This window comes from Otolemur garnettii, unplaced genomic scaffold, assembly GCF_000181295.1.
Source record: "Otolemur garnettii isolate 467f Iridium unplaced genomic scaffold, OtoGar3 scaffold00073, whole genome shotgun sequence".
Classification (NCBI taxonomy): Eukaryota; Metazoa; Chordata; class Mammalia; order Primates; family Galagidae; genus Otolemur; species Otolemur garnettii.
Window position 1 is genome coordinate 7,605,419 of NW_003852468.1, and position 22,420 is coordinate 7,627,838.

Below are 22,420 nucleotides of genomic sequence, written 5' to 3' on the forward strand. Positions count from 1 at the left end.
CTCTACCCAGGGGGACAGCTTGAGGCTCTGTCTCAAAAAAAAAAAAAAAAAAGAAAATAGATGTTCTGATCTTGACAGCCTCATTTGGTAACAAGAACTTACTGATTTGGGTGGCGCCTGTGGCTCAAAGGAGTAGGGCGCTGGCCCCAAATGCTAGAGGTGGCAGGTTCAAACCCAGCCCCAGCCAAAAACTGCAAAAAAAAAAAAGAACTTATTGATTTGAGTAGAAAAAGGGGAAGTGGGGACAGAAAGAAGGAAGAGTACAAGCAATATCTTATAAATTACAGAATTTCTTTTTTGGTTACAAAAGAAACTTAATGGGTTTGGGGGGTGGCTCACTCCTATAGTCCTAGCACTTTGGGAGGCCAGGGTGGGAGGATAGCTTGAGGCTAGGTGTTTGAGACCAGCCTGAACAAGAGCAAGACCCTATCTCTACAAAAAGTAGAAAACATAAGCCAGGCATATTGGTATACTCCTATAGTCCTAGATACTTGAGAGGCTGAGGTAGGTGAATCACTTGCACCCAGAAGTTTGAGGTTGCAGTGAGCTATGAGGATGCCACTCCACTCCAGCCCAGGCGACAGGGCAACACTCTGTCTCAAACAAACAAAGAAAGAATGAGTAACAATTTCTGACTCGGGGGCTCATGGATTAACAGCTCTAACTATATAAATGTTTACGTTTCTACCTATTTCATCCCCCCAGATCATTGTTATGGCATGCATGGAGTTTGAAATGGGAAAGGTGAGTTACTTTCTAGTACCTGGTGCCTAAAGGTAAAGGACAGAAGAAAAAAGGGGGAAAAACTGGCAGCAGAACTGACCTTAATTGTGCCTAGGTAAAAATTATGTTATCTTCCTAGTTTTCAGTTGGGAAGTGCTACAGGACTCTGGGGATTTGGGGAGTTTTTTTTTTTTTTTCTTTTCTTTTTGTTCCATTTTCCCAGCTTCCTAGGAAATAAGCCCACTGGGGTTCTCAGTGGAGCAGCCCTTGCATGTTCCGACCCACAGACATGGATGGGGATAGGAAATGAGAGGGTGTGGGCACAAGAGTGGGCCGGGAGGGGACAGTGGGTGAATTGGGGTACTCCAGCTTCTTGGCAGTGCCCAGCTCTGCACCTCATGTCTCTGGCCTCTGGCAAGAGAAGGGACCCCTATATAGCCACTTCTGTCCCTCTTTAAAAAATTAAAACAGGAGATTTTTTTCCTCAAAGTTTGGGGTAAAAAACATAGGTGCACATCATACACGGATCCACAGCAAAGTATGGAGTTTGAAGGCTAAGTTTAAAAAAAAAGTCAAATATCTATTAACTATAATCTATTTTATATTGATTATACATTGAAAACCTTGGTATATTGGACTAAGATGTATTATTAAAATTAATTTCATCTGTTTTCAGTTTTTAATGTGACTTTCAGAACACTTTGAGTTACATGGGTGGCTCCTGTTTTATTTTTACCGGCCACCACTGTTCTAATCTACTGTTGTCATTCTGGGCTGATACTTCTAATCAAAGCCAGGGGAACCTGGGATCTCACTTAGCTTGTACACTTGTTTTAGTAGACGTGTAATTTTCATTGGTCCTTTTGATATACTGAAAAAAGGTCCAAAATTCCTATTTCCACTTTTCTAGGCTTCCAAGAAGTCTGTAGTTTATATCCTTTAATATTTGTTTCCCCACCCTTGGAGATTCCAAGATGCAGATTACAGTGATAGGGGGTTAGAAGAACCCGACGTAGGATGAAGGACACAGAGCTGAGTTTGCTTCTGGGTGAGGGAGTGGGTTGTATTTCCCAGGGGAGACTAGAATAGATGGAGGGAAATCACTGCATTGTGCTTTGTGCAACAGAAAAAGTGTGAGCGGTACTGGGCTGAGCCAGGAGAGAAGCAGCTGCAATTTGGCCCTTTCTCTATATCCTGTGTGAGTATAAAGTCTGTTCCCATTATGCTTGAGCAAAGGCTCCAGGGTTTAGTTTACATAGAGCTTGCTCGCCTTTGAAATTACTAATGTTTAATCTGCTTCTTCATAGGAAGATGAAAAAAGGAAATCTGATTATATCATCAGGACTCTAAAAGCTGAGTTCAATAGTGTAAGTATAAAATGGAGTGATAAAAGCCTTCAGAGATCAGGCAGGTAAGTAAATATGTGTGTGACTCAGCCTGGGCAGAAGAAAATGGGTAGTTTTCTCATTCTTCTCATCATAAGAAACGATGCCCTGAACAAGTCTTCATAGTCTAGAAATCTTTGGTGTGATGTTTCCCCAATCAATTCCACACCACAGCACATGTCTAAAATGATACTGTTTGCAGGGGGAACAGAGGCTAAACCGCGAATAGAGACCAGGGACCAACGTGAGAGATCAGGCTGCCCTGGGCCCTGCTCAGCCTTTCTAAGGCAAAGGGGCCTAACACATTAGCTGCCTCTGACCCATGTGAAGCACACACGTTGGGAAGCCGTAGCTTGAACTATTTTCAGATTTACCTCCTCTTGTGAATGGGGCTAATAGTAAGTGGCCTGAAATCACTGTTAATTGTTCTCAGAAAACACCTGCTCACCCAAGAGCTATAGAGAAGAAAGGAGAATAAATTGAAAAAACAATATAGATACAACTGAGTAAGTCAGACTGAGGTTAGGTGGAGGCCTAACCTTGAAACTTTTATTTTGAATAGGAAACTCGAACTATCTATCAGTTTCATTACAAGAATTGGCCAGACCATGATGTGCCTTCGTCTATAGATCCTATTCTTGAGCTCATCTGGGATGTGCGTTCTTACCAAGAGGATGACAGTGTGCCCCTATGCATTCACTGCAGGTATGACGCTGGGCATGAGCCTTCTGACTCATGAGCCTTCTGACAAACCGATGTCAGAGTCTGGCGGGGACTCTGTGATTGAAAGGGAAAGGTCAACAGCAGAAACAAACACTACTAAATCCAATCTGAGCATTAAATTCATATTTTTCTGTTATTACTTGTGAACGGTACTTGTCCCGGGGTTCACAGATGTGCTTTTGGAAATGGCGGGGTTTGAAAAGTTTCAAGGCCTCTAGGCTTCTTCTTCTTCCTCAAATCTGGAGGCACAATTTCCCAGCTAAGGTCAATGATCTAGTCTCCCCCAGTGTACAAGCTACTGTGACCTTTCATTTCAGCGCCGGCTGTGGAAGGACTGGCGTTATCTGTGCCATCGATTACACATGGATGTTGCTGAAAGATGGGGTGAGTTTCTCCCCACAAGTTCTTCCTATTTGATTACTCCTTTCAGACTTAGTAATTGTTTGGTTTTTCAAAATATTTATCTTCGTGATTCATCTTTTCTAAAATATTTACCTATAGACTCACCCTGTCAGTTGATTAAATTTGTTCCTAGAGTAGGTGGTTCTTACCCAGACAAGAAGTCTCAGAATCACCAGAGACCTTGTTAAAGATGCCAAGTGTTTGGCCCCACCCCAGTGGATTGAATCAGAACGTCCAGAGGCAGAGCCCAGCAGGCTCTGCAGGTGCATCTGAGGCATGCTAAGGTCTGAGGGCCACTGTTCTAAATTCCAGTTACCCTTCCTTTATCTAAACTGCTTCAGTAGATGGACCAACGGACTGTAATCAAACTTTGCATTCTAATCTATAAATCATTTTTCATGTCTCACAGGAAATGGGAAGTTTCAAAGATGGGCTGCTGACTTTAAAATGTATCTGCTGCCTTCTTTCGTTTTGTAAAACTCTCATCCTTGCTCATCTACAGAGCCCTTGTCCCTCGTTAGATCTTTAGTAGAAATTTGATTACACCATGTGAAATCATTCTGAAAAGATTTTTTCAATCTTTTCCAGGGACCAGGCTCTAAGAATCATGTTGCAAGGGATAAAAAACCTCATTTGTTTTAAAGATGCATTCTCCTTCTGATACTATCTCATGTTAGGAGAGCACTTGTCACGGAAGTACAAGACTGTGAGAGAGGGGCAATCATTTATTAACAGGGGATCAAAAGGAATAAGATATTTTCCCCTTTCATTTGATAGATAATTCCTGAGAACTTCAGTGTTTTTAGTTTGATCCAGGAAATGCGAACACAGAGGCCTTCATTAGTTCAAACTCAGGTATGGACTGTGGGGAAGGAATCCGAACGCGTTTGGGTTTTCTCTATGTTTAATAGAAAGGCATTAAAAACAGCTGACTGAGGCTGGGTGTGGTGGCTCACGCCTGTGATCCTAGCACTCAGGGAGGCTGAGGCGGGTGGATTGCCTGAGCTCACGTGTTTGAAACCAGCCTGAGCAAGAGCGAGACCCTGTCTCTAAAAAAAAAAAAAAATAGCCAGGCATTGTGGCTGGTGCCTGTAGTCCCAGCTACTTGGGAGGCTTAAGGTAAGGGGATCGCTTGAGCCCAAAAGTTTGAGGTTGCTGTGAGCTATGATGCCATGACACTCTACCAAGGGTGACAAAGTGAGGCTCTGTCTCAGAAAAACAAAAACAAAATAGCTGACTGCTCAGATATAACACTACTATGAAGGGCTTCCAAGTCCATTGCCATCTTCTCTAACTCTGAATATTCCAGTATCTTTTTCTATACCTCTGTATAGGGATATAGGATCAATTCTGTATCAAATTCCTTTCATTCCTTATATTTTATTGTTTATTCATAAAATATTAAGAAACCAATATAATATTTCCTACAAAAGATGCTGAGAAAAATTTAACAAGCTACTTGACTTATTCGAAAGAAATAGCTGATATGTAACTTGAAATTTTGTAGTAATGAAAATAATCTCTGAAGCCACAGAAAATCAGGAATTTGTAATTTCTACTTCAGGGAGTGGCAATAGAATTTGTAGAATGCAGTCCATGTGATCATTTTAGGAAACATTGAAAAATAAAAATAAAATCAACCATATACCTATTACCCGCAGAGAGCTATTGTTACTAGTTTTCCATAGTTTCTTTTTTGAGACAAGAGTCTTACTTTGTCACCCTTGGTAGAGTGCCATAGTGTCATAACTCACAGCAAGCTCAAACTCTTGGGTTTAAGTGATTCTCTTGGCTCAGCCTCGCAAGTAGCTGGGACTGCACACGCCCGCCACAACACCTGGCTATTTTTAGAGATGTGGTCTCGCTGTGGCTCAAACCTGTGAGATCAGGCAATCCACCCACCTCGGCCTCCCAGGGTGCTAGGATTACAGGCGTGAGCCACTTCACCTGGCCTGTCCATAGTTTCTTGTGGTCCTTATTACATGCATTCTTTAAGAAAAATTACAGTCATACTATATTTATATACCAAAGTCTTTTAGTCTATCCTATTCACTCTGTTAGGGAATGCACTTCCCTTCTTAGCTCAAACCTCTCCGTCTACAATATTCATTCATCCATCTTTCTATAGCAATAATTTTACCCACATTTCTAATGCTGTCTTTAATATAGCATTTGGCATGTACCCATTCATTCATTCGTCAAATGTTTATTGATGTTTACACGTAACAGGCATTTTTACATAATTTGTAAGCACTGCATTTTACTACTTAAATAGCAAGACCTTGAAGTGTTTAAAACACTTATAAATGAACTTGCACAGACGTTTAGAGACAGAGCAAGTGACAATGGCAGTTCAGGTATTTTAATGCAGAAGTTGTGGATCGAAGGGAAAAAATTAAGAGCTATTCTGAACCCATCCGTTTAGCCTACACAGGTTTTCCACTTAATAGCTGGTGGAAAAAAACTAATTTTTTTTCATGTGTAACTGTAGGTGTTTTCTATATTCAACCTGTGAGGAGGAAAGTTCCTATGAAATGAAAGTCTTAGCTAGTTTAGGGCTCAGGCTTGAAAGAAGGCTATTTCGTGTACACGTATTAAGGACTCCAGGAAGCATGCAACCGAGTTATGGAAATTGTAATATTCAATTAATAAAACCATACCCTATTTCAAAAAAAAAAAACTTGAATGTAAGGTCTATTGTTAAGAGTTGGAAGACCGCTGAAATAGCCTTCTTATTTTGGCATTATCGCCAACAAATATCTTAGCAGTCATAGCTGCTTTTTCTGACACTGCTCTAACCAGGAAATGGCCCTGCAATGGGGCGATTGCTTCCTGTCTGACTTTCTCTCTTAAAAAAACAATGACAGAGTACAGCAACAGCTGTGTGGGGCGACACAGAGTCTGCATCGTTTCTTGCTACATTATCTTTGAAAAAAGTTATTCTTTATTTGCATAGGATTATAAAAAAGTATCCAGGAAAACCCCGTGTAGACCCATTCCGATAAAAAGTGAATCCAACATCAAATGTTTGAGCAGGTGCAGAGAAAATGGAGTGCTAATAACCCATAAGTCTTGTGGTGGTAAAGGTCTCATTTCTGTCATGAAATCCTTTCATAACCACACATTTCCAAACTTTATTCAGTGGTTAGCTTCTCTTTGGTATCTTTAATAGGATGACTTTTCGGCAATTACATCTAAGACTATTAAACTAAGGGTTGGAAGATTCACTTTCTAAGCCAAGTGCTGTAAATCACTTCTGAATGGCTTCGGACAAATCATCTGTAAATAGGTCTAATATTGTCTATGTAATTTGTAAAGCAATTGTGAAGGTCAAGTTAAAGAATGTCTATTGAAGCTATCTATGTATACACCAACTACGGTGTACCTTTATCCAGAAAAGATGGCTTACAAAAAGTGCACTCAGGGTGAAATACAGTTTTTAAAATGTAACATGGAAAACAGAATTAGAGGGATTATGGTCAAGGGAAAGATAAGTAACAAAGTGGGATTAGAATATAAAAGAAACACGTCACAAGATCCTTGTACATTAGCCAGACGTAGATCAAATATTTAACCATTTATTTCTAGTAGCATAAAAGTGCTTTGAGATCTGAAGCGGGCTACACAAATGTAAGGTATTATTATTAAGTTTACGTTGATGGTCCTTTCAGATCTGCTATATTAGGATTTGAGTGGTGGGCGTAGCGCTAAAATCTGGCTCGGTAGTTCACCATGCTGTTTTGTTGTTGTTGTTTTTTTTCATTTGTTCCTATTTGTGACACTCATCAGGAACAGTATGAACTGGTCTACAGTGCTGTACTGGAACTATTTAAGAGACAGATGGATGTCGTCAGAGATGAATACTCTGGAACAGAGGTAAAGTTTAAAATAAACAAGGCAAGAGAATCACTTAAGCCCAAGAGCTAGAGGTTCCTGTGAGCTGCGATGCCACAGCACTCTACTGAGGGCGACAGAGTGAGACTGTCTCTAAAAAAAAAAAAAATAGATAAATAAAAATTCTACACATTGGCTCGGCCCCTGTGGCTCAAGCAGCTAAGGTGCCAGCTCCATAAATCTGAGCTGGTGGGTTTAAATCCAGCCTGGGCCCACCAAACAACGACTGCTGCAACCAAAAAATAGTTAGGTGTTGTGGCGGGCGCCTGTAGTCCCAGCTACTTGAGAGGCAGAGGCAGGAGAATGTCTCGAGCCCAGGAGTCGGAGGTTGCTGTGAGCTGTGATGCCACAGCACTCTACCCAGGGAAACAACTGAGGCTCTGTCTCAAAAAAAAAAAAGTCTACGCCATTCTTTATGGTGTTCACCAAGTTTTCATATATGGATACACTGTAAGAACGGCTAAATTAAACTAATTAACATATCCATTATCTCATGCACTTTTTTTTTGTGTTTAAAAATGTGTTAACATTTTTAATCTATTCTCTCAGCAGTTTTCTTTTCTTCCTTCTTCTTCCTTCTTCTTCCTCTTCCTCTTCTTCTTCTCCTTCTTCTTCCCCTTCTTCTCCTCCTCTTCCTCCTCCTTCTTCTTCCTTTTTTTTTGGACACAGAGTCTTACTGCGTCCCCCTGGGTAGAGTGCTGTTGCATCATCATGGCTCACAGCAACCTCAAATTCTTGGGCTTGAGTAATCCTCCTACCTCAGCCTCTAGAGTAGCGGGGACTATTTTAGAGGGTATTTTTAATTTTTAGCTATTTTTTTATTTTTAGTAGAGACAGGGTCTTGCTCTTGCTCAGGCCTGTTTCCCAACTCCTGAGCTCAAGCAATCTACCTAGCTCTGCCTCCCAGAATGCTAGAATAATCTTCAAGTCTACAATACATTGTTTATAACTATAGTCACTGTGTTGTTACAATAGATCTCTAGCTGAAATTTTGTATCCTTTAACCAACCCCCCTCAGCGGTACCTCCCCCTACATCTCTCCCAGCCCCTGATGACTATTCTACTTTCTGCTTCCATGAATTTGACTTTCTCAGACTCCACATATACGTGAGATCATGCAATATTTGTTCTGCCTGTCTGGATTATTTCATTTAGCATAATGTCTTCTAGGCTCGTTCATATTGTCACCAATGACAGGATTTCCTTTTTTTAATGTTAAGACTGTCTGATATTCCACTGTGTATGACATATTACATTTCCGTACTCATTCATCCGCTGATGAACACTAAGATTGATTCTGTGTCTTGGCTGTTGTAACACTGCAATGAACGTGAGAGCGTGGATAGCTTTTTGATGTAGTGAGTTGAATTACTGGACCGTATGGTAGCTGTAGTTTAATTTTTTGAGGAATCTTCATATTGTTTTCCATAATGGCTGTATTAATTTACACACACCCCCAACAGTGTGCTGGTGTGCCCTTTTTGCTAACATTTGTTTGTATCTTGGCCTTTTGATCATAGCCATCCTAACAAGTGTGAAATATTATTTTGTGGTTTTAATTTGCATTACCCTCATGATTAGTGATGCTGAACATTTTTTCATGTACCCGTGTGGACCATTTGTATATCTTCTTTTGAGAAATCTTTTCGGGACTTTTGTGAGTTTTTAAACAGGCTTATGTAGGCTGGGTGCAGCGGGTCATGTCCGTAATCCTAGCCCTCTGGGAGGACGAGGCAGGAGGGTCGCTTCAGGTCAGATGTTCAAGACCAGCTTGAGCAAGGGTGAGACCTCTGTCTCTAGTAAAAATAGAAAAATTAGCTGGGTGTGGTGGGGTGCACCTGTAGTCCCAGTCACATGGGGGCAGAGCCCAGGAGTCGGAATTATGGTAAGTGGTGATCACAGTGCTGCATGCTAGCTGGGATGACAGAGTGCGACTCTGTCTCAAACAAACAACAACAATCAAAAAACCCCAACCAAGCAAAAAAATAAAGCCAAGGAATAAATAGAGGTAATTCAAAATGTTCTAGATATTACATGCAGGACTCTCCATATTGCCATTTAATGGGATTTGTTTTATAGAATATGCTTTGTATTATAGGAGTTTGAGGTGGCAGTAAGCTACGATCATGCTACTGAACTCTGACGGGTGACAGAACAAGACCCTATCTCAAAAATAAATAAATAAATAAAAAATGGTGGTACCATAACTCAGCGAGTAGGCCGCCAGCCACATACACCGAGGCTGGCAAGTTCAAGCCCACCCAGGCCTGCTAACAATGACAACTGCAACCAAAAAATAGCTGGGTGTTGTGGTGGGCACCTACAGTCCCAGCTACTCAGGAGGCTGAGGCAGGAGAATCGCTTGAGCCCAGGAGTTTGTGGTTGCTATGAACTGTGACGCTACGGCACTCTACTGAGTGTAACATAGTGAGACTCTGTCTCAAAAAGAAGGTTCTAGGCTAAGCATGGTGGCTCATGCCTGTAATCCTAGCACTCTGGGAGTCCAAGGCAGGTAGACTGCTTGAGCTCAGGAGTTTGAGAACAGCCTAAGCAAGAGTGAGACTTCCTCTCTACTAAAAATAGAAAAACTAGCCGGGTGTTGTGGTGGGTACCTGTAGTCCCAGTTATTCGAGAGACTTAGGCAAGAGAAATCTCTTGAGCCCTAGAGTTTGAGGTTGCTATGGGATTTATGATGACACCATGGCACTGGGGCAATGGAGTGAGACTCTTTCTCAAAAAAAAAAAAAAAATTATCTGAGGGTGGCAGTATGCTTCTGTAATCCCAGATGCTTGGAAGACTAAAACAGAAGGATTGTTGGAACGCAGGAGTTCAAGGCTATAGTGAGCTGAATTGTGCCACTACACTCTAGCCAAGGTGACAGAGTGAGACCCTGTCTCAAAAGAAAAAGAATTCCATGAATTACAGTAACAAGTTTCATAACATGATATTTGCTATTGAAATAAGAATTAAAGATTGAGAGTGGTTGGATAGGGGCTGAAATGTGATTGTAGGTTGGGTGGTCAGGGAAGGTTTTTTTATTGCTGATGACAGTTAACCAGAGAGGAATCACTATGAAAGAGCCACCCAAACTCTGGAGCAGAAGTACATCAGTCAGAGGGGACAGGAAGTGTAAAGCCTTGAATTGGAAGGGAATTTGGCATGCTAAAAGAATGGCAAAAAACCTATCTGCCTAGACTGCGAAGAAAAAGGTAGAACAAGATAGATGAGGCAGGTACAGGGACCTACTAAACTCCTATTAACTTTAGGGGTGAGACGCTGAAATTTCTGAAGGTGGAGTGTTCTTGAGATTGAAGTTACTCCCCAAGAGCATCTTAAAGCGCCCATTTGAAAATTTGAAGATAAAAGCAAATCCTTTTTAGTTTTAATCACACAGTTATTATTATTATTATTATTTTTGAGACAGAGCCTCAAGCTATCCCCCTGGGTAGAGTGCCGTGGCTTCACAGCTCACAGCAACTTCCAACTCCTGGGCTCAAGCGAGTCTCCTGTCTCAGCCTCCCAAGTAGCTGGGACCACAGGCACCTGCCACAACGCCCGGCTATTTTTTGGTTGCAGCTGTCCTTGTTGTTTGGCGGGTCGGGGCTGGATTCGAACCCACCACCTTAGGTGTATGTGGCTGGCGCCTTAGCCTCTTGAGCCACAGGCGCCGAGCCTATTATTATTATTTTTTGAGATAGAGTCTCACTTTGTTGCCTGGGCTAACGTGCAGTGGTGTCATCACAGTCTGCTGCAAACTCAAACTCCTGAGCTCAATTGATCCTTCTGCCTCAGCCTCCCAAATAGCTGGGACTTCAGGCATATACTGTCACACCTGGATAAGTTTTTTATTTTTTGTGGAGACTGGGTCTTGCTCTTGCTCAGGCTGGTCTTGAACTCCTGGCCTCAAGCAATTCTCCTACCTCAGCGTCCTAGAGTGCTAGGATTACAGGCACAGCCACCACATATACACACTGTTAATCTTTTATTCTTGTCATTTTGATATCAGTATATGAACAAGTTCTTGCTAGCTTCCATATTTTAGAAGCTCATCTAACCTTTTCATGAATTTTTTTTTGGAGACTGAGTATCACTTTATTGCCCCTGGTAGAATGCTATGGTGTCATAGCTCACAGCAACCTCAAACTCTTGGGCTCAAGTAATCCTCTTGCCTCAGCCTCCCAAGTAGCTGGGACTATGGGTAGTGGCTACAATGCCCAGCTAGTTTTTTTCCCTTAGAGATGGGGTCTCGCTCTTGCTTAGGCTAGTCTCAAACTCATGATCTCAAGTGATCCACCAGCCTCAGACTCCCAGAGTTCTGGGATTATAGGCAGGAGCCAGAATTTTCAGGAATTATTTAAAATTTTCATATTTTCCAAAAAATTACTTCCCAGCCTTCTAAATATTAAAATATCTCATTGAGATTACTTTAGTAAAAACCAATCTCTTAATTTATTTCTCTTGAAGAGTCAAGGAAAGTGTTCAGTTTCTGAGCCAAGTCACACTCTACCAGCAGACTCTTATACTCTGAATCCACCAAAAAGGTGAGTATGATTTTGTGCGTGAAATGTTGCATCTCCCCTAGACAAAGGACCCGAGAGACAGACTTCTGACTTGGGTCTTCCCCTTTGCCAGAAGCTCTGATGCCTCTTTACTGCTTCTGTATTCCTTTCTGTCTAATAAAATCCTGTCTTAGCAGGGGGTGGACAGGGATGTCGCATCTGGGAGAGGAATCTCATTTTACACGGTTATGGTGCTGGGAAGAGGCCTTTTGGGGGTAGGGTATCAGCATTGCTCTTTTGTTTGTCTGTTTCAGCATCATGAAAGAAGCAAAAGTGATGAGCCAACAGGGCCAGCAAAGGACAGAGCTGGAAAATGCAGGAGTTTCTTCCTTTGACTTTAGGACTTCCGAAATAAACACAAAGGAAGGGTTGGTTTTGCACCCTGGAAGTGCTAAACTGAGCACTTCTTTTGACTTTTTGGAGCTAAATTATGATTGTAACAAAAATGCTGACAGGACCATGAAATGGCAGACGAGGGCATTTCCAATCGTTGGGGAACCTCTTCAGAAGCATCAAAGTTTGGACTTGAGCTCTATTTTGTCTCAGGCATGTCCTAATTCTAAACCTGTAAATGCAGCAGGAAGATACTTTAATTCAAAAGAGCCAATAATACGGACCAAATCAACTCCCTTTGAATTGATACGGCAGAGAGAAACTGAGGAGTTGGACATGAAGGAAAAGTTTTCTTCTTTGGAATCTCGACGACATGATTCTTGTCTTGTGGAGTTGCAGGCTCAGAAAGTGATGTGCGTTTCTTCAACAGAACTGAATTGTTCACTGCCCTGTAACTCTGAGCACCAGATATGTGACGCCTCGAATGTAAAGCAGTCCAGCGGTTATAGTGAAGATTCTGATATGTCTTTAGTAGAAGATCCCCATTTTTCATCATTGTCTCCAAGCAGTACTGGTTCTAAGATGTCTCTTGATTTACCGGAGAAGGAAGATGGAACTGTTTTACCTGGTTCTTTGTTGCCAACATCCTCTACAACTGCCTTTTCTTATTACAATTCACACGATTCTTTAGCACTAAATCCTCCATCCAATTTTCCTTCCCCAATGAACCAAGAGGCAGCAGTGGTGGGTAAGTTATTTTTTTAAAGTTTGTATAAGATTTTAGATTTCCCTTTGTTCCACCTTCTCCCTTCTCCTGTACTTCCTTCTCATCCTCAAAGAAGTAAATCTCAGGAGTGTCTTAGTAATGTAGTAAGTTGAAAATAGCAACATTAAACATGTAACATTTCTGCTGGCGCTTGTAGCTCAGTGGCTAGGGTGCCAGCCACATATACCAGAGCTGGCAGCTTCAAATCCAGCCCAGGTCTGCCAAACAACAATGACCATTCCAACCAAAAATTTCTGGGTCTTGTGGTGGGCACCTGTAGTCCCAGCTACTTGGGAGGCTGAGGCAAGAGAATTGCTTAAGCCCAAGAGCTTGAGGTGGCTGTGAGCCGTGATACCATGGCACTCTACTGAGGGGGACATAGTGAGACTCTGTCTCATAAAAATAAAAAATAAAAAAAAAACATGTAGTATTTCATGAAACAGCAGTGGAGGCAGTCAGATCTGGTACAGGATCTGTGCTAGCAAGAATGCTTCTGCAGAAGGCAATTCTCATTTCTAGAAATGTACCTAAATCAAAGGCCCACAATTTACCCTTGACATATAGACACAGCTTCCAAAAGAACAGCAGAAACAATGTTATCAACAGCACCACATGGTCATCCCAAGTTTTTGTTGCTCAGTTGTATGGCTATAATGAATTGAACACATTGCTAAAAAACCGAATTCTCTTCCTGCAGAAGTTAGAAGGGGAAGACTTGATTTCTTGCTCTTTCGTAATAACATAGATGAGAATATGTGTTTGGGATTTTATGTAAAATTTTTATCTTATCTACAGCTTTACTTTCAAATTTTACCTCTTTTATAATTCGTTATTTTTTATATTATGCATATTGTTTTGTTTTATTGAGCAGCTTGCAAGCAGAAGTAAATATCCTGTTATAGATGATTATAATAATTTGATGTGAGAGAAGATAAGAGAAAGAAATGAGTGAGTTTAGCTCCCTTAGGCATATCATCAAATTATTTATTTTAAATTTGTTATTTAATTATTTATTTATTTATTTATTAAGACACAGTCTTACTTTGTCACCCTGGGTAGAGTGCCATGGTGTCATCAGAGCTCACAGCAACCTCAAACTCTTGAGCAGGCTCAGCGCCTGTGGCTCAAGTGGCTAAGGCGCCAGCCACATACAGACACACTAAGGTGGCGGGTTTGAATCCAGCCCAGGCCCGCCAAACATCAATGACGGCTGCAACCAAAAAATAGCTGGGCATTGTGGTGGGCGCCTGTGGTCCCAGCTACTTGGGAGGCTGAGGCAAGAGAATCGCTTGAGCCCAGGAGTTGGAGGTTGCTGTGAGCTGTGATGCCACAGCACTCTACCCAGGGGGATAGCTTGAGGCTCTGTCTCAAAAACAAAACAAAACAAAAAAAACCTCTTGAGCTGAAGCAATCTTCTTGCCTCAGCCTCCCAAGTAGCTGGGACTACAGGTGCCTACCACAACACCCGGCTAGTTCTTTTTTGTAGTAGAAACAGGTCTCACTCTTGCTGGGGCTGGTCTCAAACTCCTGAGCTCAAGCAATCCACTTGCCTCATCTTTCCAGAGTGCTAGGATTAAAGACATGAGCCACTGTGTCTGGCCTCATCAGATAATTTATAAAGTATATTCTACCTATATAGGAAGTAGAGAAAACGTTTGTTCTATAATATTACTTATTTTATAGACTTTTCTAACAGATGTATAGATCATTTGTAACTTTGTTGGAAAAATAGTTTATCGAGACCTAGGGAATTCCTCCTCAATTAGATTATTTTATACATTTTAATCTTGTTTTACAATTTAAAAGTATTTTCTTTTTCTAGATACCTAGAATACCTTAGATTACTCTGAACATCATCAAAAACTAAGTCATTATTTTCAGAGATTGCAGCAACATTGACATGTGTGCCCTCTGGTGGCAGTTTCTTATAATAACATTTAAATTTTTCTGTACAAATTCTCAATGTTTCTACAGAAATATAGAAAACTGTGTTTTACTATTGTGTTTTAAAAAGGAAAAACACCCATATGCTTGGTCTCTGTGTGGAATGAAGAAGAGATACTAAAATATTTATGATTCTGCCTACTGTATAACTTAATCTTTGGCATATCAAAGTTCCTTATGATGCTTTATTGTATATTCTATGTGAAACAAAAGGAAAGAGTTATGTAGAAAACAGCCCAAGCTTCTTAAATTAATATATTGTTTTAGGTTATGTTGACTAATACTCAGTGACTTCATCAAAATACTTCTGGGCTTTTAAAACACATAATAAAAACTGGAGAATAGGTGGTGCCTGTAGTTCAGTGGGTAAGGGCACTGGCCACATATACTGGGGCTGGTGGGTTCAAACCCAACCTGAGCCTGCTAAAACAACAATGACAACTGCAAAAAAAAAAATAGCTAGGCCTTATGGTGGGCACCTGTAGTCTCAACTACTTGGGAGGCTGAGGCAAGAGAATTGATTAAGCCCAAGAGTCTGAAGTTGCTGTGAGCTGTGACGCCACAGCACTCTACCCAGGCCCAGCTTTAGACTCTGTCTCAAAAAACAAACAAACAAAAAAAACTGGGGAATAAACAACAACTTTCTGGGTCTACATCTTAAAATGAGATAATTTATTTTGCTTTTTCCTTGAGTAAACAAATACAATGTCAACTTAACTATTGTTAATGGTACTTCAGTGAAATTTAAATATAAATTGTTACATTTATATTTAATATGAGATTAGAATATATGGAAGAATTTCCTTTGGATTGTTCTAATTAACAAATGTGATTATATTTCTGACATTTTGGATAGCAACTCCTGCAAGGATAGATGATGAAATTCCCCCTCCACTTCCTGAACGAACTCCTGAATCATTTATTGTGGTAGAGGAAGCTGGTGAGTATAGTTCAGTAAGTATAAAATAAAATGTGTCTTGGGTCTTTTCGATATCTTATGTGCTGTTTGCTGTGCAACATTTGATTTCTAAAAGAATACCACTCCTAAGAATTAGACTGTATTTGCTTTCTTCCAGGAGAATTCTCATCAATTGTTCCCAAATCCTTTTCCTCAACTGTGAAGGTAAAAATTGGTACATCACTGGAATGGAGTGGAACATCTGAACCAAAGAAATTTGATGACTCTGTGAGACTTAGACCAAGCAAGGTCAATAACTTTTTTTCTGACTCTATTCATTTGTATTTAATAGAGAACAGTTCTACTCTGTTGAATTTTTAACACCTATCATTCAATAAATATTAAGCTGGCCTGGTGCGGTGACTTGTGGCTGTAAGTCCTAGCATTCTAGGAGGCTGTTGGTGGATTGCTTGAGCCCAAGATTTCCAGACCAGCCTGAGCGAGAGTGAGATCCCATTTCTACCAAAACAGAAACACTAGCCAGCTGTAGCAGTGGACAACTATAGTCCCAGCTACTCAGGGACTACAACAGGATTGCTGAAGCCCAAGAGTTTGAGGTTGCTGTGAACTATGGTGACACCAGGGCATTCTACCCAGGGCAACATAGTGAGACTCTTGTCTAAAAAAAAAAAAAAAAAATTAAGGCTCAGCACCTGTAGATCAGCGGTTAAGGTGCCAGTTACATGCACTAGGGCTAATGGGTTCAGATCTGGCCTGGGCCTGCTAAACAACAATGACAACAACACCAATAAATAGTGGGGCATTGTGGTGGGTGCCTGTAGTCCCAGCTGCTTGGGAGGCTGAGGCAATAGCATCTCTTCAGCCCAAGAGTTTGAGGTTGCTGTGAGCTGTGATGCCATAGCACTCTACTGAGGGTGACATAGTAAGACTCTGTTGCAAGTAAAAATATATATATATTTAGGAAATACTAAATATAAACAATGTACTATGGGATATAGATGCTAAAAAAGTTGTATAAGACACAATTGTTGCCCATAAGAAACTTGTAGTCTAGCAGTAGAGATAAAGGATGTGTACCTAAGTCTCTATTTTTATCTGTATTTATTATAGCAAGGCAAGTCTGATCAATGCCATATGAAAAATAAAGAAATTCAGAAGTGTGGGAGATCCTATCAGGTTGGAAATGATCAAGGAAGATTTAGTGGAAGAGGAAACGTTTGAACCAATTCTTGAAGGATAGTTAAGGCAAAAATAAACGTTTCATAAGTTTGGCAGGCTGTATCATGTAAGCTGTGATAATGTATCATGGAGTCCAATTTGTCTGAATGACAGATGTGCACATTATTTAAGATATATTTTGGAATAACATTTCCTACTTCTGGAAGAAAAAATCTACACTTCAACAATGTTATGCATTTCAGTATATTCTGCATACCAATTATCATAACATTTCAGATACCAACAAAGCAGTTAATTAAACAAACATTTAAAATGTCCTACAATTACAATGCTGGCAGGCAAATATTGTCTACTTTTTAAATTACAATTTTAGGCCTGGAGCCCATAGCTCAGCGGTTAGGGTGCTGGCTACATGCACCGGGGCTGGTGGATTTGAAGCCTGCTCCAAGCTTGCTAAACAAACAAAAATAGCTGGGCTTTGTGGTGGGCGCCTGTAGTCCCAGGTACTTGGGAAGCTGAGGCAAGAGGATCGCTTGAGCCCAAGAGTTTGAGGTTGCTGTGAGCTGTGATATCATGATACTCCGAGGGCAACATAGTGAGACTCTGTCTTAAAAAAAAAAAAAAAATTACAGTTTTAATGTGCTAGTAATTGGTATTCTTGTTCATAATATGCACTTATATAGTGGTATTTATTTATTGATTTATTTTTGAGATAGGGTCTTGCTCTGTTGCCCAGGTTAGAGTGCAGTGGTATTATCATATCTCACTGCAGCCTCGAACTCCTGGATTCAAGCAAACAGTTCTCTTTCCTCAGGCTCCTGAATAACTAGGACTACAGGTGCATGCCACCACACCTGGCAATATTTTCCCTTTTTTTTTTTTTTTTGTAGTGATGGAGTCTTGCTATGCGGCCCAGGCTGATCTCAAATCCCTGAGCTCAAACTCCTTGACCATCCTCTGGGCTCACGTGATCCTCTGGCCTCAGTCTCCCAAAGTGTTAAGATTACAGGCATGAGCTAATGGTCTTTATCCTAACAACTCCCAAAGCAAAGAACAATCACTCATTTTCCAATGTCATGAAGTAACTTCAATACTGACAATTTATCTCACTAAATTTTCAGGGAGATGTTCTAAGTAGGAAAGAAGTCAGAGGGTGATCGATTTAGGACTAATTACCACGGGATATAAAAATCACTGTAAGAAGCTGGGTGTGGTGGCTCACGCCTGTAATCCTAGCACTCTGGGAGGCCAAAGTGGGTAGACTGCAAGTGTGAGACCCTGTCTCTAACAAATATCCAGGGGTTGTGGCAGGTGCCTGTAGTCCCAGCTACTGGGGAGGCTGAGATAAGAGAATTGCTTTAGCCTAAGAGTTTGAGGTTTCTGTGAGCTATGGCAGTACAGTACTCTACTGAGGGCAACAAAGTGAGACTGTCTCAAAACAAGCAAATAAAAATCACTGTAAGAATGTGGGTGGCGCCTGTGGTTCAGTGGGTAGGGCACTGGCCCCTTATACGGAGGGTGGCGGGCTTGAACCTGGCCCCATTGAAACTGTACCAGAAAAATAGCTGGGCGTTTGTGGTGGGTGCCTGTAGTCCAAGCTACTTGGGAGGAGGCAAGAGAATCACCAAAGCCCAAGAGCTGGAGGTTGCTGTGAGCTGTGATGCCATGGCACTCTACCCAGGGGGATAGCTTGAGGCTCTGTCTAAAAAAAAAAAAAAAAAAGAAACTGTAACAAAAAAATAGCTGGTCATATATGGTGGGTGCCTGTAGTCCAAGCTACTTGGGAGGCTGAGGCAAGAGAATCACCAAAGCCCAAGAGCTGGAGGTTGCTGTGAGCTGTGACACCATAGCACTCTACCGAGGGCAATAAAGTAAGACCTTGTCTCTAAAAAAAAAAGAGTTAAGAATGCCTTTTGTGATTCAGCACACTTATGAATGAGGAAAAAGAGTTTATATTTTATAACCACCTTTATAGGTATATGATATATAGTTTCAAAAGTGCCATTTTTTGTTTTGAACTTGTACAATTTGTATATATATATATATATATATATTCTTCTTTTACTTTTCCTTTCTTTTTTCTTTCAGAGTGTAAAACTCCGGAGTCCCAAATCAGGTAAAAAATTCCCTTGATTTTAGATGACCTTTAGTCCTAAAAATTTGTACCCTAAGATTGGCTCATTAAGTTTAATTGACCTCAGGAGGTTCCTTGATTGCCGTAATAGGTTCCACTATTTATTGATTCACATCTGGTTTTTCCAGGCTAGGAATTTTGTTTTGTTAAGGACAAAGTGAAGACAGATTTTAGAATTCTGCTCCTTAATGGATAACCATTTAAAAATTACTTAAGGTAGAATGTTTTAAAATTTTGCTTCATTTCCATTATATAGGTTTTACCATTGTTAACAGTGAGGCTCTAAAAAGCTGTCTCTGGTCACCTAGTTCTTCAGTTTGTCATTCGCTTTTTCAGTGCTTTCCTGAGATGTGTTTGTTTTATACACTAAATAACAACAGCTAACATGTATTGGGCATTTATTGGGTACTTTGCATACATTATTACAGTTGGTAGTTAGCCTTAAAATATTTATTCATATTACATTATTGAAACATATAAGAAGGCAATATAACATAGAGGTTAAAAAACACGGGGCTTTGGGAGTCAGAGAGACTTTAACTTCAAATCCCCTCTCTACGAAGAATTATCAAACTGCAGAACCTTGGTTAAATCCATACTTTTCTCTGGTTATCAATTTTTCTCATCTGTAAAAGGAGGAGAATAGAAACTTTTGTAGGATTTGTATAAGGATTAAGGGAGATAATGCATATGAAGCATTTAGCAAAGTGCTTGTCAAATAATAAATCCTTATTAAATATTACCCATTATAATTTTATTAATCATTAAATGAGCATTTACTAAGCAAGTTCTGTGTACCTTACACCGTGTTAGAATCATTAGGATATATATTGAATGTTCTATGTTCAGGTAGATAAAACAAGTGATAATCTATGTGGCACTTATTAAAGTCACCAGAAGTCTGGAACAGCAGGATGATGTATCACTGGAATGGTTAGGAAAGGCTCCACTGAGTAGAGAAGAACTTTAAATAATGTGTATAAACACAGAAAAAACAGGAGACAATAACTAAGTAAATGACATAAAGTCTATGTTAACCAGTTTGATGAAAATATTTCAAATTGTATATGAAAACACTACATTGTACCCCATATTTGCATTAATGTACACAGCTATCATTTAATAAAAAATAAAAAAATAGAAGCAAAAAAAAAAGAAAGAAAAAACAGGAGAGAACTGCAGGAGCATGGTTAGGATCAGCCTCACAATGACCCAAAGGTAGACATGAGTATGACGTGTACAGAGAAATGGGGAGTAGATTATCATTCTTGCAGTAGAAGTTCTACTTTGTGAAATACAAAAAAAATAAATTTAGGTAGACAAGATGTAGCAAGATTCTGAAAGATTTACAAGCCAGTCAGATGAAATACCCAGAATAGGCATTAAGACGGAAAGTTTAGTGGCGGCCAAGGGTGAGGGGGACAGGAAATAGGGAGTGACATCTTTATGGGTGCAGTTTATTTTTTTTTTTAGGGGCATGAGAAATGTTCTGGAACAAGATAGTGGTGGTAGTTGTATAATATTGTGACTATACTAAATGTCACAAATGGCAAATCTTTTATGCATTTTACTATACACACCCAAAGTGAGGTGGAGGGATTTAGAGTTAATGCAGTATTACCCACGGGGGTTCTTAACAGGGGACTATTATAATAAAATGATACTTTAGGAAGATATCTGCCAGGATATCATTAACTTATAGCTTTAATTCTCAAAGTATTTCCTAATAGCATGGAAATGATAAACTACTTTAGAGTAGCTATCACATATTTAAATGCCTATTATCTGTCACTCATTAGGTTAGGTGCTAGAAATAAATACTGTACTTTTGTATATTATCCCACAAAAATAAGAAAATTTTTTTGGTTCTTTTTTTTTTTTTTTGAGACAGAGTCTCACTATGTTGCCCGTGGTAGAGTGCTGTGATGTCATAGCTCATAGCAACCTCAAACTCTTGGGTTCAATCAATTCTCTTGCCTCAGCCTCTGAAGTAGCTGGGACTATAGGCCCCCACCACAACACCTGGCCATGTGTTGTTGTTGTTGCTGTAGTTGTCATTGTTTGGCAGGCCAGGGGCCAGGTTCGAACCCAACAGCCCTTGTGTATGTGGCTGGCACCCTAGTCAAGCCAAAACTTTTTTTTTTTTTTTTGTGGCAAGACCTTGCAGTGCAAAGAAAACTTATTTATAGACAAATTCCAAGGCCTAACAAGCCACAGTGAGCAATGATAGGCGAAACTCTAGTACCTAACCGCATTTTTGTATTTAAACGGCATTAACAGGGGGGCACCCATAGCTCAGTGAGTAGGGTGCCGGCCACATACACCAAGGCTGATGGGTTCGAATCCAGACTGGGCCAGCTAAAACGACAATGACAACTACAACAACAACAACAAAACAGCCAGCTGTTGTGGTGGTGCCTGTAGTCCCAGCTACTTGGGAGGCTGAGGCGAGAGAATCGCTTGAGCCCAAGAGTTTGGGGTTGCTGTGAGCTATGATGCTGTGGCATGACAGCTTGAGACTATGTCTCAAAAAAGAAAAAGGCATTAACATAATATATAATAATACTCAGCACTAATAAGGAGACATTTATATCAACAGACCACTATGTATATCTTTAGAAGTTTACATTGTAGGGCGGTGCCTGTGGCTCAAAAGGGTAGGGTGCTGGCCCCATATGCTGAAGGTGGTGGGTTCAAACCCAGCCCCAACCAAAAAAAAAAAAAAAGTTTACATTGTAAAAAAAAAGAAGTTTACATTGCGGGAAAATAGCTCCATTAATTAAAATTCTTTATCATGAAAAATTTCAAACACACATTTTAAACCTTCCAGAAAGCATTATCATAACAATAAAATTAATAATTCCTTAATAGTATCTAATATCAAGACTGTTCAATTTTTTTCCAATTGTCTCAAAACTGTCTTTTAACAGTTGGCTTATTTAAATCTAGATTCAAAGTCTACACATTGCATTTGGTTTATATGTTTCTTTACATATTTTAAAATCTGTAACAGTTCTGTTTTTATATATTCTCCATGCCATTTATTTGTTAAAGAGAATGAATCATTTGTCTTAAAGACTGCTTAACATTCTGGATTTGGCGAATTGTATCCTCATGGTTTTAATCAATATGTTCCTCTATCCCCAGGATTTCATGTAAAATGGTAGTTAGATCTAGAAACTTGGTTAAATTCAGTCAGGGGCCGGGCACATAACTATAATTCAGTTATGGTGGCTCATAACTGTAATCCTAGCACTCTGGGAGACCAAGGTGGGTGGATTGCTTGAGTTCAGGAGTTTGAGACCAGTCTGAGAAAGAGGGAGACCCCATCTCTACTAAAAATAGAAAAAAATTAGGCAGATGTGGTGGCACAGGCCTGTAGTCCCAGCTACTTGGGAGGCTGAGGCAAGAGAATCACTTGAGCCCAAGAATTTGAGGTTGCTGTGGGCTATGATGCT

General features: G+C 40.2%; 1 protein-coding gene across 4 annotated transcripts in view; it reads left to right on the forward strand.

Moving 5' to 3' along the window:
* PTPN22 (protein tyrosine phosphatase, non-receptor type 22) overlaps positions 1–22,420 on the forward strand; it is a 53,151-nt gene that overhangs the window by 16,309 nt on the left and 14,422 nt on the right. Inside the window, exons 5-16 of one of the 4 annotated variants that reach the window (XM_003793859.2) lie at positions 706–744; positions 1,850–1,921; positions 2,031–2,090; positions 2,671–2,813; positions 3,149–3,215; positions 4,011–4,088; positions 7,023–7,109; positions 11,593–11,669; positions 11,942–12,768; positions 15,587–15,670; positions 15,807–15,937; positions 18,917–18,944. In XM_003793859.2, the coding sequence (XP_003793907.1) occupies positions 706–744; positions 1,850–1,921; positions 2,031–2,090; positions 2,671–2,813; positions 3,149–3,215; positions 4,011–4,088; positions 7,023–7,109; positions 11,593–11,669; positions 11,942–12,768; positions 15,587–15,670; positions 15,807–15,937; positions 18,917–18,944 (1,693 nt within the window). The remainder of the gene's footprint in view (positions 1–705; positions 745–1,849; positions 1,922–2,030; positions 2,091–2,670; positions 2,814–3,148; positions 3,216–4,010; positions 4,089–7,022; positions 7,110–11,592; positions 11,670–11,941; positions 12,769–15,586; positions 15,671–15,806; positions 15,938–18,916; positions 18,945–22,420) is intronic. The other 3 variants (XM_003793861.2, XM_003793860.2, XM_012807619.2) reach the window with 3 other exon arrangements.